At 39.5% G+C, this 18,414-nt stretch overlaps 1 protein-coding gene across 1 annotated transcript; it reads right to left on the reverse strand.

The window, feature by feature from the left end:
• Nucleotides 1-1,549: 1,549 nt before the first annotated feature.
• On the reverse strand, nt 1,550-14,718 carry LOC104271498 (PDZ domain-containing protein GIPC2-like). The gene is made up of 5 exons (XM_009866182.1): nt 14,526-14,718; nt 11,036-11,216; nt 8,809-8,918; nt 8,073-8,154; nt 1,550-1,797 (listed from the first exon to the last, which is right to left on the reverse strand). The coding sequence occupies exons 1-5, from the start codon at nt 14,706-14,708 to the stop codon at nt 1,643-1,645; spliced, it is 711 nt and encodes a 236-aa protein (XP_009864484.1). The 5' UTR covers nt 14,709-14,718; the 3' UTR covers nt 1,550-1,642.
• Nucleotides 14,719-18,414: the final 3,696 nt, after the last annotated feature.

Here is an 18,414-nt window from a genome sequence, read left to right on the forward strand (position 1 = left end):
CTTGTCCAATTTCATTTTCAAAGATACTCACATAACATGTTATTTCACTACAATAATCACTTGAAAGCAGCTTTTTCTAAACAAATGAATGAACACGTCTTGATTAAAACTGATAAAAGAATCAGCTGTGAGTAAAACCAAAACTTATGGCATTTCTCTTCATTAAATACAGAGTGAGCAGGAGGACAAACACAGGCAGAGTAGATGTGCCTGAAGAGGGGCCACAGGAAAGCTGGGGAGGGACCGTTCACAAGGACGTGTAGCGACAGGATGAGAGGCAATGGTTTTAAACTAGAGTAGGGTAAATTTAGATTAGACATTAGGTAGAAGTTCTTTACCATGAGGGTGGTAAAACACTGGCACAGGTTGCCCAGAGAGGTGGTGGAGGCTCCGTCCCTGGAGACATTCAAGGTCAGGCTTGATGAGGCTCTGAGCAACCTGATCTGGTTAGAGATGGCCCTGCTCACTGCAGGGGGGTTGGACTACACGATCTTTAAAGGTCCCTTCCAGTCCAACACATTCTATGATTCTATGAATCAATGTGTTAAAAGACACAGTTTGTTTTTAATAATCTGAGATTTATTAGTAAAATAGTATCAGTTAAAAAAAAAAAAATATGTACAATACAACTGCAAATCCTAACATCCAAAATTAGTTTAATGTATTTTTCAGGGTTTAGGCATGCATTTTATGCAAACTGCAATTGTTTGTAACTTGACAATAATATTTTCCAGGTTCAAACATCTTAAATATTGCCATGTTGAAAAAAAAGACAAGGGAACTCCATGGTGTCGCAGCAAATCATCTAGCATATACAAAATCTAATCAAGCACCTAGTCACACATGATATTCCCTAATGCTAGATCACAAATATTAGTCACTTATATGAATAGCAATCAAAATTAACATTTCTTCCTATACAATTCCTATAGCAATAATATGGCATCTGAATAAAGCAGTAGCTTTCTAGTTTAACATTTCTCCTATAGTTACTCATCTCGGTAATACCCAGTGTATTATGACTCTAATGAAAGTAAGTCTTTTTCATGCAAAGATCTTAGTTCTCATGTTTCAGAATAATTTCTTTTTTTTTTCCTGCACTCAGGGTCTTCAGAAACAGAATAGTTTCTTCCCAGCTCTGTCTACTGAGAAGTCTATGTCAAGGCCAAACCATAAGAAACCCAAGGCTTTAGGTTTTCCACAGCTCTTTGTGTACGTGGATACAGGAGAACAGGAGACCAGGTAAGCACAGCACGCAGCTAAGCAGCATTTCAACAAGTTTTAAATGTCTTTCTAAAGAAGAGATAAATAATCCAAAGGCTTTTTTGCATATGTCTAACACTTGAGAATATTGATGTCAAAGTGTATGTACAATAAAAACCCCCAAATTTTCATAAAATGTCTGTACTCCTTGGAGTGATTTCTACATGTAAATTAATTGGTTTAGATGTGCAGTTGTCAGAACTTTGGGTTTATCTTCATATTTCTACTAGAAACCATCATTTGCAAAAGAAAGTCTCAGATGAGAATACTTATACAGAGCACCCTGGATTAATATCAATAGAAGTATTAAAATTCTGATGTATGCATTTGAAAAAATCATATTGTATTTTCAAATAAGGATTGATAAACTGCATAGTTCTCATTCCAGCCGTCCTTGCTTAGCATCACCTATTGCTCCCCAAACGTCAAAGACAAACTCATCTGGAAATGCAAAGTCTCCGAGAGTTTCATCCAATGCCACTGCAAATTCATCTGGGTTTTTCTTGTCTCTTCCAGCTTCCACCATTGTTGCAGCTAAAGAGCAACAAAACAAAATAATATAATTATCATGAAATTGACAGCTAATATATAAGGCCAAGATAGTTTTTGAATGCCTATTTTCAAAACCAGATGAGGTCAGCCTAGGGAGATGTAAAAACTACCTCCTGAATTTAGGATTCAGTAGGAATTATGTACTTAAATTCCCCCACACCAGCTACGTTTTGCTCTGATAAACAGCAGAGCTTCCCTGGAGCGCTTGTTATGTATTCTTCTGTTGTCTGGCAGAGGTCGAATTTTTAATTCATCGAACCTCCATTTTAATTTAATTAAATTATATTCTGCATTCATTACTGAAGGCACATGAAGCATGGGTCTAAAAACAAGGTTAAGCACAACTCTGCATTAACAAGAGCCATGCCAGTGAATCATCAACTTCAGTTTGAGCACAGGATCACAGAATGGTTTGAGTTCGAAGGGACCTTAGAGATCATCTAGTTCCAAGCTCCCTGCCATGGGACACCTGTCACTAGACCAGGATGCTCAAAGCCCCATTCAAGCTGGCCTTGAACACTTCTAGAGAGGAGGCATCCACAATTTCTCTGAGCAACCTGTTCCAGTGCCTCACCATTCCCACAATAAAGAACTTCTACTCATACATGAACTTTTCTACATGCACTGTGTTGTACTGACATGGAAAAATACCTCTGATAAACATCTATGAAACTTTGCATGCTCTGAACATTTTAAAATGTATTTAATATTTTGTTGACCTGAAGCTCAGCTCAAGTTTATTAACAGTTATGAACTGCAGGCAAACAGTGCTTGCTGTTATGCAAACTCCTAACAAGCTGTGAGCAAACGTGAGCCATATTCCAACACTGTCCAACATCAGCAACGGTCATTTAAAAAAAATTCGATGGTTTGGTTTTAACTGCATTCAGACGTGAGGCTCCAAACAGCATCACAGTGCCAAACTACACAAAGCAGTCCAAGGAAAATTTACGTAAATCTTGACAAACAAACTGATGTGATTGGGACAGTTCAAGTGCAACCAGCTTCCGGGGCATCACCAGAGGTTCTCAAGGAGAGCCTCTTTCCTTGCCAGGAGAAATCCCATCCCTGTCGCAACGATTCCTTCTGTGTCCTCTGTGAGGTTCCTTGGACACCAACTCAGAGGAGTCTTATTAGGAAATTGGCATTAAAGCGGGGATTCTTGTTCCTGACAAGAAGACGACTATTTGTCCTGTCAATGCCAGTCAAGCAGGAGACAGAATGGCACCACCGTGGAAAAGCAGTGGCCTCAAATAAAAGTGCTTTCATCTGTATTGAGCAACTGCAATCAGTACTACCAGGGTACATTTAATGTCTAGATCTATTAAAACGCATTTTCCCCTTCCCAGTCCCACCTGATGTAATGAAACACGCAGGATGGTCGCTGCCGGGGTGCAGTTTTCCACAGCTTGGTGCTGACCTCTACTGTCAGCAGAGCTGCAAAACCCAACGGCAGATCCTACCGCAGCACGAAACCATCCTCCCGAGTTTCCCACGCCAGTTGTACCACCAGTCGATACGAAGGTGCGAAGCTGAACCCCGCTTCACTCCTTTCACACACACAGAAACACTAAAGCAGACCCGTCTTCTCTCTCCCCCGGCTCCCTCTGGTACGGGCTGGCATCATCCCCGGGGCAGCGCCGCGGCTGCACGTATGGTTACACAATGACATTTGCAATGCGTAATTCCCAAGGCAAACGAAAAACTACAGGCTGCCAAGGCATCTAGCTGGTAATAGCCAACTTGAAGAATGCTGCACTGGTTCTCAGAGGGTGACAGCTCTGGGCCAAGTTGCCTCCCCTCCCCTCCCTATCCCCCACTGCTTCTCGTAACAGCTGCACAATAAGTGACTACGGGAATTCTACCCCAGCAGAAAATCTTTTACACACTCCAATTGTTCTCAGATTTCTATTTTTTTTAAAAATCTCACTTCAGGCAATGTTCACACCTGAGAAATTTTCACATAAAATGAGAAAAGTTCAGCGAACTTAACAGTGATGAAAGGAGTTGGAACTTTCACTTCGGGCAATACTCATACCTGAGAACTTTTAACGTAAAACGTGGAAAGTTCAGCAAACTTAAAAGTGATGAAAGGAATTAGAAATCTTCTCAACTAACCAAAAAGCTCAGGATCAGGCTTCCCAGAATATGAACAAGTATGCTGACTTTTTAAACCTAGTCCCTTGAAAATAACTTCAAAGATCTTTTGCAAAAATCCTTATTTTCACTTTTGATAGACAAATGCGATACAAGCCACGAAAGCCACAATCTGCCTCTGCCTCTGTTCTCTACCCCATATAGATTTTCTACCTATATCCTGCCCTGTAACTTCCAAAAAAAACTTTTTCAGAAGTCTTAACAGAAACTTCAATATTTATTTAGCTGTAATGTTATTTTGCCTGCATCAAAATTTAAAAATATTATAATTCTAGCCCGACACTTTAAAAGAGCCAAAATCCACATTCAGCTTCCTTACAACATGACAGGAAATGAAGCGTATCACTGTAGTTTTCACTGTTTAACATTACTTGGTTTTATTTCCATGTTGCGAGATCTGGCACTCGAGGAAGCATTAGAAATATCCTTTCTTCTTGTTTCTTTTTATTAAGTACTAATTTTTCTTGAAGTGCAGAAGTTTTGTTTAACTATACTTGGTACCTTTCTCTTTCTCGCAAAACTCCTATTATTCTCTCAGAGTAAAAGAAGTCATAAACAATATATACCAGAGTGTACAATAAGATCCTTTAGGATAGGAAGTCTGCTGACAGAAAGAGCAGAAACCAGCAGATTGAGGGAGAATATCACTCTAGTCAAAGCATTTCAAGATAAAAATCATCTAACCAATATTGCTGGGTTGGATTAGTGAGCCAAGGGAAGAAGCCTGGGTGACAAGACACTTTGACTAGCAGGTAAGTTTGAAAAATAAAGTCAAGAGTAGAGAAATAAGTTTGAGATTCTTCTAAAAAGAGACAGAGAATATGCAAAGATATGTGGATGTCTGAAAATATTATAGGGAACAACAAAAAGGAAATAATCATCAAAAAGCATAAAGATAGAACAAAGTAAGGCCAAATATCAGTGGATGAAGAGGTAGCCAAAAGATGCTGAAAGAGAAAAGCTGGACAGGAAGCGCTTTTTCCATCAGTAGCATTCTGGAGTTGGCTTCTTCCCACCCAGAATCTTTGGGATCAAATACAGTTCATAATGACTCAATCATCACAGATTTAAAAAATAAATGCCACCAGTATTTTTGACTAACGGTTTCCTGAGTCCCTCCCATTAATCGACTGTTCGTGTTCCTCTACCAGAAAGCACTGACAGGATTTAAAATAACCTATAATATCTCTCTGTGGCGCATTTATTCCCTAAAGAAGGCTGGAGTCAAGCCTTGGCCCAATTTCTAATGTGCCCACAAAATGGCTGAGGAATATGTTTCCAGAGCCAAATGTCCCTTCCACAGATTAAGCCCAGTTTTCAGGAAAATAGAGTAAAGAGAGTAAAAGAAAAAAGTGCATTCAAAAAGCAGGTATGTAAATCTCAACAGCATTTAAATCTCTGAAAATATAAACCTGTGCCCTCACTAAGCATCTGCATTTCTGTTAAATGATTTCCAAGCACTTCGTTCCAGCTTAGGGATTTGTGTGTACATGTAGTCAGCCACTCTCGAAACTGTCAAGATACTTAACTATGCAAAAATTCAGGGCTTTATCTCGTCTCTAATTCTGTCTGTAATTTTACATCATTTTTTCTTTCCTTTCTTTCCAAATTCTGGCTTAAAACTGAGGCACCGTTTTAGAATTCAATCACACCATGGAAGTGTCATTTTAATGGAGATGAAAGAGCAAAATTAACTGACATCCAAAGCTTCTGACAAACAGAACTGCATGGGAGTGAGCAATGATTGAGATCTTAATCACTTGTCGCCTGTCGCATTGTGATGACTTGCATTTTCAACTAATCTGGCTTGAGTAATGAGTGAAATTTCTAGCTAAGCGGTGATTGGCATTCTCTGAATGAATCCTTTCCTCATATTTCATTTTCATGGGTGACTGATCACATCCAGTATATGAAAAACTGACATGTGTTAATTGAACAGATTTGTGACAGGTGATGAGCTCTCCTTTCCTAAAGAGTCCTAGAGCTGTTTAATTGTTTAAAAATGATAAAAACTTTTTTTTTGTCATCATTGTTGGCCCTTGACTCTAAGATCTGAACTTTAGGTAATGGCTTCAAAGGTGCAAACTAAAGCTATGTGAATCCTGTAGTCTTTGATGCCTGACAGTTCCTCTGTTTCACTGCCTTTTTGGGAGGAAGAGAAGGAAGAGGTGAAGGGCAAAATGCAAACCAGTTGGGAAGAAGAGAGTATCTCCAAGGACAAAGACTTCTTCTTTCTGTGGCATTCTTTGAAACTTTCCAAACTACATATCGAAAGATGAAGGACATTAGATGTTCTGGAAAAAAAACAATCAAGGAATTCATGGGAAAACTCGACCAGGTGCATGGCAATCAGCTCAGCCATATGTGCTGAAAGCTGAACTCTTCAGTGTACTCTCCAAGAGCCATCCCATTACAGCACAAAGTCAAAAACACTAGTTCTCATTAGAATTTGCTTCCCTGTCCCAGATCAGAGCATAGCACACCTCAACAACCCAAAAAAACACGCTTTAGCCTATGATCTCAGGGTTTTGAGCTATGGGCACCACAACCAGAGCACCTATAGGTGATTATTCATGAAGGGCCAAAAGCCCGAGGACCTTGGAGGCAACCTGCAAGGACAGAAGTCTCCGGAAGCCCAACTTGAGCCGGGACTGCAAGAGCTGCAGGACAAAAAAAGCTCCTCCCAGAGGGGTGGCTGGCATGAGATGCGGAGCTTTGAAGCCTGAGCCAGATATGGACCAAGTGGTGGAGGCTACAAGAGAGCAACAGGACCTCCCTACGGGATCCTCCCTGCACTAAACAGAGGGTCAGCACTGCTCAGGGCTCCTGGGAGCACATTACATGGCAGGGGCATCATATAGTACAGTTGCTAGGAACAGAATTTTGAGAATTGTTCATTTTCTGGCAATCGTAAAGTTTAGATATTACTTAGAAAACAGAATTCACAAGTTTTACGCAGCTCCGATCTCTCTTCTGTGCCAGGAAGCCCACCCCTACCTTAGGCTGTAGGATGAACAATACTTTACCTACAATTTTTCCGGTGACAAAACTAGTGGAAGCTGCCAGTCAGATGCTTGCCAGTAGGAGCAGCCAACAAAGGACTTTGGGCTATTCAGATAATCGCCTGCTGTTCTCATTCCTCTGTGCTAACTGCTGCCTGTCCAACCCTTCTGCTCTGCCTTTCCCTTCATGCCAGACCTATTTTCTCTCCTGCTTTGCCTTCTCCACTTCTCTCTCATAGAAGATTTCTTTTCAAGATCACTTCCCACTCAGCTTTCCCTTTCCTAAACATTGGCTGATTTTATTAGATATTACCGTAACAATAAATACCTTCCTCTTCATCTCTGTATTAGCAGTTCCAAAAGACCTTGAAGTCTACACCAGCCACAGTGGCACTCGACTAGACTCCACCTTCTTCCCGTAAAAACAGAAACTCCTATTTAGTTGTTGTCAAATTAACAGAGAGAAGTAACAGCTGCAAGGACAAGTTTGGCACAGTTTTAAGGAACTTATGACACGGCTTGAATAGTCTCTTTCATTAGAAATTGATGATTGTGATAGCTAGTAAATAGTCTGGAAAATTTCCCATGTCCTTCAGAACACAGGCTTTAGAGAATTTGATAAATTTGTTCAATTACTCTGTCAATTCCCTTGTTAAATAGTTGCCCTTTCACTGATGAAGATCTCAGATTCAAATTTTACTTATTAGCTTTGATGTGCCTAAGCCAAGGGGCAAAAGAGCAAAAAACCAAATAGATATGCTTATCCTTAACAATCCTAAAATGTGGTATACACAAGCTCCACTAGAAAACACATGCCAGAAAGAATACAGCGATGACAGTTAATGGCAAAGAACTAAATAATTCATGCAATGATATACAGATTGCAGGAAGAATAAAGGAGGAATAAAGTACATCATAAGGCCTGTAGTGAAAGATTCTTTCTTATATCAGACAGACATTTCCATACAGACAAGTTTTTAAGACTGCATGCTGGACAAATTTTGCTTTGCTTACACCCAGTGACTAATCAAAAAATTTTAGACTAGAGAGAATGAGAAATTATTTAATCTTGTAGTAACGCACCTATTAAAAACTCACCTAATTCAATATCTCTTATCCCCATGTATGTTTCAAGAAGCTCATCCACTTTTTTAATTGCTTTTTCTTCAACTTCAGTTGGCTTTGTTGAAATAAAGGGAGAAAAAGAAGTATGATTATATCCATGCAGTTTTCAAAATAACCAGAAATTTGTCACTGATTATACTTACTCTCATCCAGCCCTCTCAGCTTACAAAACATACAAGTAAAATATGTTATTCAACTCTTTTCTCACAAACTTGAGCCTTGCTCAAAAGATCAAGCCACACAGCTCTCATTCAAAATAAACAGGGGCCCTACATCTCCTGACAATATAGATCTTCATCAAATCCTCATCAGTTTTAGAGGAACCCGAAACAAATAACATTTCTTCTTCGCTATCTTAATCTTGGTTTTACACATATTCCTGTGAACGTATGTTATTAACCTCTTCTAACAACAATGCCTTTTACTCCCACTCCCTTCCCTCTTCTCAACACTCCTTGGTCTAATTTACTTTAAGTTCATATACGTAATCCATGACATCTAAATATAGGCTGTTTCCAGATTCCTCAGCCCCATCCTGGTAGTCTTCAACTTTATATAAGCACTTCTCCCTGCAGAAGACAGTCATCTTAAGTCCCACAAGCTTTGTAACATCCAGATTTCCCCTTCCTACATTACCTCCTCAACCTCGAGGAAGAATAAATCAGGTACTAGATGATTAAGCTACAGAAGGGCCCCAAGATAAACATACCATTTCCTCCACAGTAGCAGGGCCTTTGGTCCTCAGCCGAAGTGTTTCTCTTCCTTTGGAGATTTTAGCCTCTGGCAGAGGTCCACCTTTGGACCTTGGTTCCAGCTTTTCTAAAGACAAACCAAACAACAGAATAAAAGAATATAAACCAAAACTAAGTATGTCGTACATGAGAATATGATGTATCTACCTTGGCTACTACATTATCTTCACTTTTTAGTCTAATCAAGACACACACAAATGTAAAAACCTAATTATAAATTAACTGCACTCTAAGTATAGGTTTGCCAACAATTTCTTGTCTTCAGACTTCGCTGTCTGCTTGACTGCGCTGAAGCTAGGGCTTCCATTGACCAGTAGACCTGTGCAGGCCTATTGCACTCAACTTCATATAAACACTTTCTATAATTTCTCACCAGTTCGTAGAGGGCCATTGTGACTGGTAAGGACCAATCTTATTCAGACAAGACTTTAATTCTGTGCTACAAGCCTTGCACTCAGGTACCTGAGGCAGCCTGTGAGCACATGGTAGAAAGATATACAACTCCTAAACTATACTTATTTCACATGTTGCTGAGTGAAAGAAAAATAAAGTCACTAATTTCACACAGAGGCTTGTGCCACATTTCTATATCCTCACAAACTTGTGTTGAAACTAACAGAAATTCAGCACCTACTTGTCCAGCAAGATGTGGATCCTGTTTGTCATCTCCTCTGGGGCTATTCTCAGCAGGCTGCAGCATGAACACTGTCTTGAATAAATTTATGCTTAAAGCCTAACTGTAACTATGGCTAGAGGCAGGATATTCTAACTTACTGGGCATGACAACTTGTAAATTAATTTCTGTAGGGTAAAAAAATAATGTACATCTTCCAAAAATCTGTCCAAAAAGCTTTGATTGCCTCTTAATTCAATGTCATCTAAAAGGTATTACCATGGAATTGGCAGGTTCCCTTCTCTATGTCACAGTAGACTAGAAGGTATCTTAATCACCTGACTAAAGTAATTACTACTAAATAACAGCTGAAGTAATCAAATCTCAATTTGCCCTGGTCTTTAAAAACAGACTACATAACACACTCAGCACTGAATACAAATTACAGAGCCATATTAAAAATGTATTCCTCTATTACTAATTGCAATACTATACATATGTAATATTACTTTATCATAATACAAAATATACATATTTACTTAACAGGAGTATCAACTTATATCCAAACCCATTACAGATTAACTCATAACTCTCATTCTTCACAGAAGCACCAAAAGGATAAAGCTCCACATTGCTTCCATTTTCCATTTCTGCTGCTATTCTGACACCAAGTGTCAAGACTGGTGTATGACAACAGTTGCAAACCAGGAACAGGTAAAAAAAGATTCGAAAAATAAACATTTCAAACTTGGGCTGCGGCGGTGAAGGTGGTGATTCTGAACTTGCTGCTAGTGCAGGTGTGCAGAAGGACTCATACACACAATTTAGCAGCACATTAAAGGTTTTATTACAGAAACATGCTACATAGTTTGAGAGAGAATACAAATTTTTTTTTCACTTATCTACCATATTGATAAAAGTAATGTACGTTTGGATCAGCAGTAGAGATGCATTCTGCCTACAGAAGTATCACTTTTGCATAACATGTGGGTGGTAGGTAGAGGCAGAGCTTTGCCATACTGCTTGCTACCAATTCCGAGTATACCTGCTGTGTGACTAGAGAGCCACAAAAAAGTTGGGGAGGGGGCGAGCAGGCACACAGCAAAGGAGGGAATCCCAGACAGTGCTTTCTGCAGCCTCCTTCCGCATTAGACAGCACAATCCACGGTAAATGGTACAGAAACAGAAAAATCTGACATGCAGATAAACAGGGATTATATATCAGTAGAGGAAAAGAGGAGGTTCAAGGATCAGCACATCAGTGCAGTAACTCGTGCTTTATCAGTGAAACAATTCCTGTGCTTGTTTAGCACCATCATCATGTAGTGGCAAAGGAACCCAGAAACTGAGAGTCAGGCTGAGGCAGCCTCACTGCTGGATAAAGAAAGATGGAAGAAAATCCATTCAAAAACTTCCCACTTCAAAGTAAATAACCAATGTACTTTCTTGTAGTAGTTGTATTACCTTGGCTGGACACCTGGCTGCAACCTGAAAACAAACTTATAATGCAATGCAACGCAACAGTGGGATTCCAACATCCAGTGAACAAGGCAGACAATCAGGGCACTCACCAAATGCTTTCATAGGCTCTATCAACACCAGTTTAAACATCTGACCTTTCTCCAGATCTTTTAGCATTTTGGCAACTTCATAATGCCGACAGTTTGACACATCTTTCCCATTTATAGTCTCTATGTGATCACCCACACAGATCGTTTTGGTTTGGTCCATTAGGCTACCTTCTTTGATTCGCTATTGTTTTAAAAACAAAACAAAACAAAACAAAAACCACACAAACCAAAATTAGAAACATTTCTTTAAAAGGTAAAGAGGTGACACCACCGAGTTTCAAGAATGTCAGTTAACATCATCAATACAGTTGAGCTTATTGCACCAGCAGTGGATTTGGTCTGTAAGATTTTCGTTAAAAATATTTTGGAAAGTATTATTTTTCACATAAAATATTTTAATAAGCATTGAACATAAAATCAACAGGGAAAAAAAGAATGCAATCATACTTCAGATATTAAGGCTTTTGATTAAGGTAATATTTTTGTGCTTTAACACTGAACCCAAACGTGTCAGCAATGTGAATGTTTAATTGAGTTTGGGGGTTTTATTTTTATTTAATAGCTTGGCAAGTATAGGAACAGAACCCTTCTCCTTCCAAGGATAGTCCAGGGACATTAAAAAAGTGTGTGGTATACTAAAAGATGCCACACTATAAGGAGTTAGTCTTAGTAAGACCCATTTATAGTGATAAAACTTCTACTTCTTTCCTCATCAAACTATAGAGATGCATATTAAAGTATTTCCTGTGAAATAACAACAAAAAATTCTCTTAAATGTCATCTCATAGAGTAGAAATACAAATGGTCTGAAGGTCACAAAATGTAACAGAAGTTAGTATTTATAGCTTTTGTGAAGTGAAATTTAAAAAGTGAGAAAAAAAAGCTCCAAAAAAAAGCTCCATAGTTTGTCAAGTCAACTAAAACACACTTATGTTTACAGCGATTCTGTTTATTTTTGCTATGTGCTCATATTTGTTTATCAGCTATGGCTATTTAATAGAAAAGCTATGACATGGCAGAATATCTTATATTTTGTAGAAACAAGAATTTCATTCTAATACCTTCCTGAATAACATACTTTCCAATAAAGACTGATGTTCGGGCTAACTTTGAGCGAGATCGCAGTGAGACAAGGGAGATAAACATATTACCACCCCCTACCACACCACCCAGCCCAGCTGCGTAACTACCTCAGAAACCTACTCCTAACCCACGTGCGCATGTCTGAGCCCACGGATCTGCCTCCATCCGAGAGAGTCAGTGGGAAGTGTGATAGTGCTCAGTGTCCTATAATACACTGCAACAGTTTTTAGCATCAGCCTGAGTTTAACTCTTTCTAGCATTTTTTTCTTTAACCAAAAAGAAGCCTCCCAGAGAACGAGGAGCAGGGTGTTGCGCACCCACCAGAAACCACGTCCCAAACGCATTTCTGCTACCAGGTCGCAGGATTCCAGAGCACATCCACCAGACTTCAGTTAATGTTTCAGTCAAGTTCAGTTAGTTTTCATTCGTCACTTAGATCCTAACGCCAAAACTGCTTAAGTCATATTCACTGGCTATGTTACATGTCATAGCAAACATTTTTACTAAATGACTTAGTTTTTATCATCACTCCAAGTTAACTGACCAGAGACAGCCACGGTAATTAAGAGGCAATTGATATGCCTGTATTTCAAGAGCTCAACGATGTGGTTAGAAGCTAGGATCTATATCTCCTGTGCAATGCCTAAAATTAATTGCCCCATCCCATTTTATAATTTCTCTTTATACAACAGTCAGTCATGCTTCAAGTTCTACTGTTATGAAGTGGCTAATTTGATTCTACAATCCATCTTTCCATCTGGTCACATACCCAGAAAACAAATTTTTCAAAAGGAGAATGTCACAAGTTTTGTTCTTAGTAAGGCAAAACAATATTAGATTTCATAGGAAAGGAACTTTCAGTTCAGAGTGTCAGCTTTAAAATATTGGCTGAGTTATACATCAAATGGAGAAACTGTCCTGTTATTCAAAGCACGATAAATTTACTACAGCCCGTAACAGCTTTCGACAACTCACAGATAGGTAAATTTCATATTAATTGTTATTAATGAAACATAGTAACAATTCTTCAAGTAAAACAAATATATAAACAAAAATACTTCTATCAAACTTTGAAGTAGAGACAGTTGCTGCTTAGTCATTTACCTAGGCAACCAAGTATAAAAAAAGATGTGGCTTTTACTTTTGCATATGTATTTCCTGTGCTGTTTTAAAAAGATCTAGTAGCTACATATGCAAGAGTAACAAAATAAGCTCCCAGAAACTCCTTTAAACCAATGCATTCTCACGAAGACTGCACCATCTTCTTAATACTGCTTACAACTACACCAGTACAAGGATAATGTCGAGACAAGTTTTATGTCATTTGCTGGAAATTACAGCTTGTCTTGCTAACGTGGGGAGGCTTTTCCAGTCTGCTCCTATTATGGAGGGGTCTGTACGATGGCTGTTCTCTCCCTCCGTATTACCAGCCAAGCGCAGAGAGAGTGACACTCTGCAGTGCCGCACACGTGAACTCTGAGCACCGCAGCGCTGCTTTCAATGCCTTCTGCTAAAATGCCACACAAGCAGCAGTATGACTGAGCGTTACAGGCTGCATGGATGCTCCTACTAGAAATTCAGAGTTCTGTGTCTGTAAACACAAAAATAAGGCTATAATTATGCCAAAATGCTTACTGAAACTTCCACTGCATTTTGACTTTCTAAAGTGTAATCTCAGCCACATTCTTCCGCAACAAAGACAAGCAAATCTATTTCTAAACCACATCTTGTTTCATATCCATGGTGGCTAAGGAATAAATAGGCAATACAACTTCTCCATACAAGCAGTTCTGTTTACAGTAGCCATGAGAACAGCGATTGGGACAGCAGTAACTGAAGATAATTGCCAACACCTCACTAATAACAGATAATTGGAGTAAATCAGAGCAAAGCACCTAAGAAAGGCCGCAAAAGTGATTAAAGTTCCCAATAAGGTGTTAGGGTGTTATTATCTAAGGCAAGATACTGGAAAGCTGAGAAAACACTACAGTTGCATCTGTTCTTATACAGCACCATGGCTTCTATTCTGTGAACAGTCATAAAGACTGAAAGAATATGATCTCATTATCACGAGTGACAGAAATTCTATAAGCACCTAATCAATGACATCAGAAAATCACTTAAAAAAAGAAGGGGGCAGACACAAGCAGTATCTAACACCTACCACCTCAGGGTAGGTCAGAAAACAATAGTCACATTGTAAAGCTGATACACATCACAGAAGCAATGAACAAATTAACTGATTTTGAATGACATGCAGTACAGAAATAGCTGAACTAATTCTGAACGACGTACCTAAAGAAAAGCAACTTTATTTTTTACTTACCATAGACAGGATGATAAAAGATTTTATAGTTCTAAAGGAAGCTTATATAGAACAAAGTACTTCACTGGTAATTAAATTTACCTTTATAAATGCACAGCCAGTCCCATTGTCTGTAATGGTAAGCCCAAGCACATCATCTGTTTTAAGAACTTCCACTTCTTTTCGTTGTCCTTTTACATGGGCAAATATGAAATCTTCAAGTCCAATTTGTGCACCTAAGAGCTTGTCCATATCAGCTTTATGAGTGTTCAAAGTGCAAAACATGATCTGTGCAGGAGGAAAGCAAACACATTCAGTTTAACAGTGTATTGGGTTTGGTGAGCTTGGAAGATAAAAGGAGAGCACAGTTCTGGCCTCTCTGACAGAGCTATAGCTGAAATGATGACTCTCCTTCTCCAGCTGCCCCAGGAGAGGCGACAGTCTCCATCCATGCACATGACAGGAAACATCAACAGCTCAAACTGCAGGGATCAAAGGAAAGAGCTGTATCTGCGTGGGCAGCCTCTCACAGTCTGTCTCAGCACACCAACCCTGACACAGGCACCTTGAGCTGGAGCAGAACAGCTTGTTCCAGAAGCTAGTGAGAAAACTGAACAGCCACCACCATCTTTTGGTTCATTATTCACTCACCTTGAATTCCACAAGATCAAACATCACTAAGGTCTGCTTTAAAACATAACTGCTTGAAAGAAGTTTCACAGGGAAAAAAAGGGAGCCTACCAAAACAAAAGGCTTGTGAGAGGGCATGGAATGTTTTATACTACTCCATGGATTCCCCTAATAGCTCAGAGCACACTGTCTCCGATGCTTTTGCTTAGTTTCCTACCCATCCTACCCATCACTTCTGTTCCAGATTAGTAAAAGCAAGCCCTAAGAAAAAGGGCAAACTGCTTTGTTATAAATCAGCCTTTCTGAGGGATTTCCCTTTAGCACTGGCTGTCAGGCACTCCTTTTTCTCCCTACACTTATGCTAGTGTTTGCTTAACAGGGAGGTTTATTGTGCCAGGCACAGGCAGGATGCAACTAACCCCGCTGTTACTGTGGGACAGACATGATGCTTTTGCCCACCGTGGTGCTCTGTGAAGGAATTTGACCAGTCCAGACAGGCTTTGGGCTTTCTGCTCTGTACTGAGCAGCCTAGCTGAAAAAGAAAAAAGAAATCCAATGCTCCCCCTCATAGCTGGAGCAACCACAGCTGCCCAGCTCCTTTCCAAGCTGTAGCCAGAGAGAAGCAAAGGCTGAAGGAGGCCTCCACAGCCTCCTCCTGGGCAGCACCAGGGAGCACAGGGCAACAGCCAGTATAGAGAAACTCTGCTGCAAGGAAAAGCTTGGGAGAATCCCTAAAAGCTATTTCAGTGAGGCAAAGAGCAGCCCTAAAGACCATCTTTCAAGTGCAACTGGAAACAAAGGAAAGAGGAGGGGACTTGCCACCCAATCTGGCCCTCCAGCACAGGTGGCAAAGCCACAGCTGCCAACCCCCAGACAAAGGCTCTGCTGCCACGCATGCATGTCTGACAGGACAAAAGTAGGTACTTCTCTACCCCGTGCCTATATTTGCTGGACATTATTTTCCCTCGAAGAGCATCTTGGACCCCCCTGCAGCCCACTGCCTAACAAGCTTCAAATTAAGAAGTGGAAAAAGCAATGCCAACCCATGGAAAAGAATACACAGTGGGGAGCCAGCCTAGCATTTGAGAAAAACAGCAGCAGGATGTCGCTCTGCGTCCTTCATCTCTGCTATCGCTCTCGTGGCACTCCCCGGGGCCAGGTCAGCTGTCCCAAAACCCAGGCACAGACCTGTGCATGCATCACCTCCTGGAGCTTCGCTGGAAACGGACGGACTGCTTCTGCCTTCGCAGTTTCCCCCAGCATGCTTGTTCACGTGTACCTTTTCATCTCTCTCTCAAGCCGCATTATAACTTGGCCAGTTTACAACTACAACTCGGTTCTTGTTCTTACAGGGAACAATAAGCAGTATGCTTTTACATTTCAGAAATTAGCATCCTTCATCTGACCTTGTCAAACAGACAATCATCTAGTAACTACTGTCACACCTTTGAATAGATAAAATTGGCAACAGAGCAGAAATGTGATATTTAGAAACTTGATCCGGAGTTTCTCTTTTTAGAACTTCATCTGGATGACATTCCTACTACAGCCTATAAGTCTGCAGAATTTTCTGAGTCAGTTCTGTACTAACCACAAGGCTGAGAGAGCATCAGCCAGTCAAAAATAAAACTTAAATCATTCTTTATTCTCTTTAGTGAACAACTGTTTTTTCTCAGAACAGATACATGCAAAGAGTAATGTACTAAAGATGTATCTACCCAGGCTAATATATAGTTACACCATCTATCAGTTACAGAACAGCTTTATTTGTACATGACTGAGACCTGTCAATTGAAAAATTATACATTTTTTTCATAGATTTTATCTAAGTTTAATATAAGTACCTAATAACAGCTATATATTTAAATACTTAAAACAGTACATCTTCCATTCACTCAATTTGGTATATTTTTAATAGTAATTTTCTTACGCAGAAATGAAGCACGATTAACGTGCAATTTTCATGGTTAAGTCTTTTCTCTTTCTTCTTACCCTCAACCTTCATATGCATTTGATCTTCAGCTCAGCATACCAGTGCTGTGACGTTTTATGCCAACTTTAACAAGATATTACAAACCGTAACTGTTTACATCAGTCATGAAGTATCTAGGATACCTCCACTGAGTTATCTTGTGCAGCACACAGAACAAGGAAATTCCATTCGTCTGGCAAGGACTGAGGACTTAAGCATAACCTTTTAAAATATATTTGTCAGATAAGTTGACAAACAGATTATTCCCTGCCTCAGTATTTTCAATAAGAAGAGACTACATTAGTCAGTAAGTACAGGGTTACAGTGTGTGTTATATAAAGAAACTGTATTAGCTAAGAAAAAGGTTACACTGTGTGTTATATAATGTATGCTGTGCCATATTGCATATCCTATGTACCAATTACATTTACATCATCCATATCAAGCCTACACCTTGAGAAGAACTCAAAAATAAGTTGTCTGATAGATGACATACTCAGAAGCAATTAAAAGTGCTTTTAAAATGAGTATATCTCAGATAACTTTACAAAGATCATAATCACTGTCTCTATTTAAGAGTTAGGGAAATGGGAATTTTACTTCTGACCAAGACGTAACACCTATTGACATATTTTGCTATCACACAGACATCATCAGATGAAAAAATCACCAACACAATTTCTAGATACCTTACTTTTCCTCTATGAGGAAAATGTGGGAGCCTTGACTAGGTGGTAGAACAGGAAGAGTAACCAAGTCCTTCAAGTTCTAGTGTGCTTCTGGCATGTAACTTTGTCCCCCCAAATATATTCAAAGCACAGTAAAATAAGCATTCAGTGTTTTATTGTTCTTGTTTTAAACCCAGAGCACACAAGAATCATAATGTAAGTTCCTCCATACAGCTTAAAAATGTTTGAAAAGCAGATCACTACCACAGCAAGCATCACACCTAATACGGGTGTGAAATGCAAGCACTGCTTAGGGGAACAGCAAGCAAACAATTGTTGCCACAGGGTTGGGAGGAGCTGGTTTGTAGGGAGTGTTAAATTTGCTCATTCAGACTCTTCAATCTGTAGGCAAGATTAAACGAAATTTGTTCCAACAGATAAGCATATACTCTAAAACTTTGAACATTTTGGTGATGTGGATGAGGATTTCACAAGCTGGACATTTTCTTTAATCTCCTAAAATATACTTCATGTTTCTTCTCGTTGTAAAGTCACTTTATTCAGAAACCTAAGTTTCAGCAGTGGCTTATTTTTCAGTATTCTTTCATAAAAGTTTAAACTGAACTGGTTTAAATCACTTCTATGAAAGTTTAATGTGGCAGAGCCTCACAGTATCCGTAACTGTTTAGCATGAGGAGGTACAGCCTGTGAAACAATGGCC

This window comes from Apaloderma vittatum, unplaced genomic scaffold, assembly GCF_000703405.1.
Source record: "Apaloderma vittatum isolate BGI_N311 unplaced genomic scaffold, ASM70340v1 scaffold6603, whole genome shotgun sequence".
In the NCBI taxonomy this organism is placed as follows: Eukaryota; Metazoa; Chordata; class Aves; order Trogoniformes; family Trogonidae; genus Apaloderma; species Apaloderma vittatum.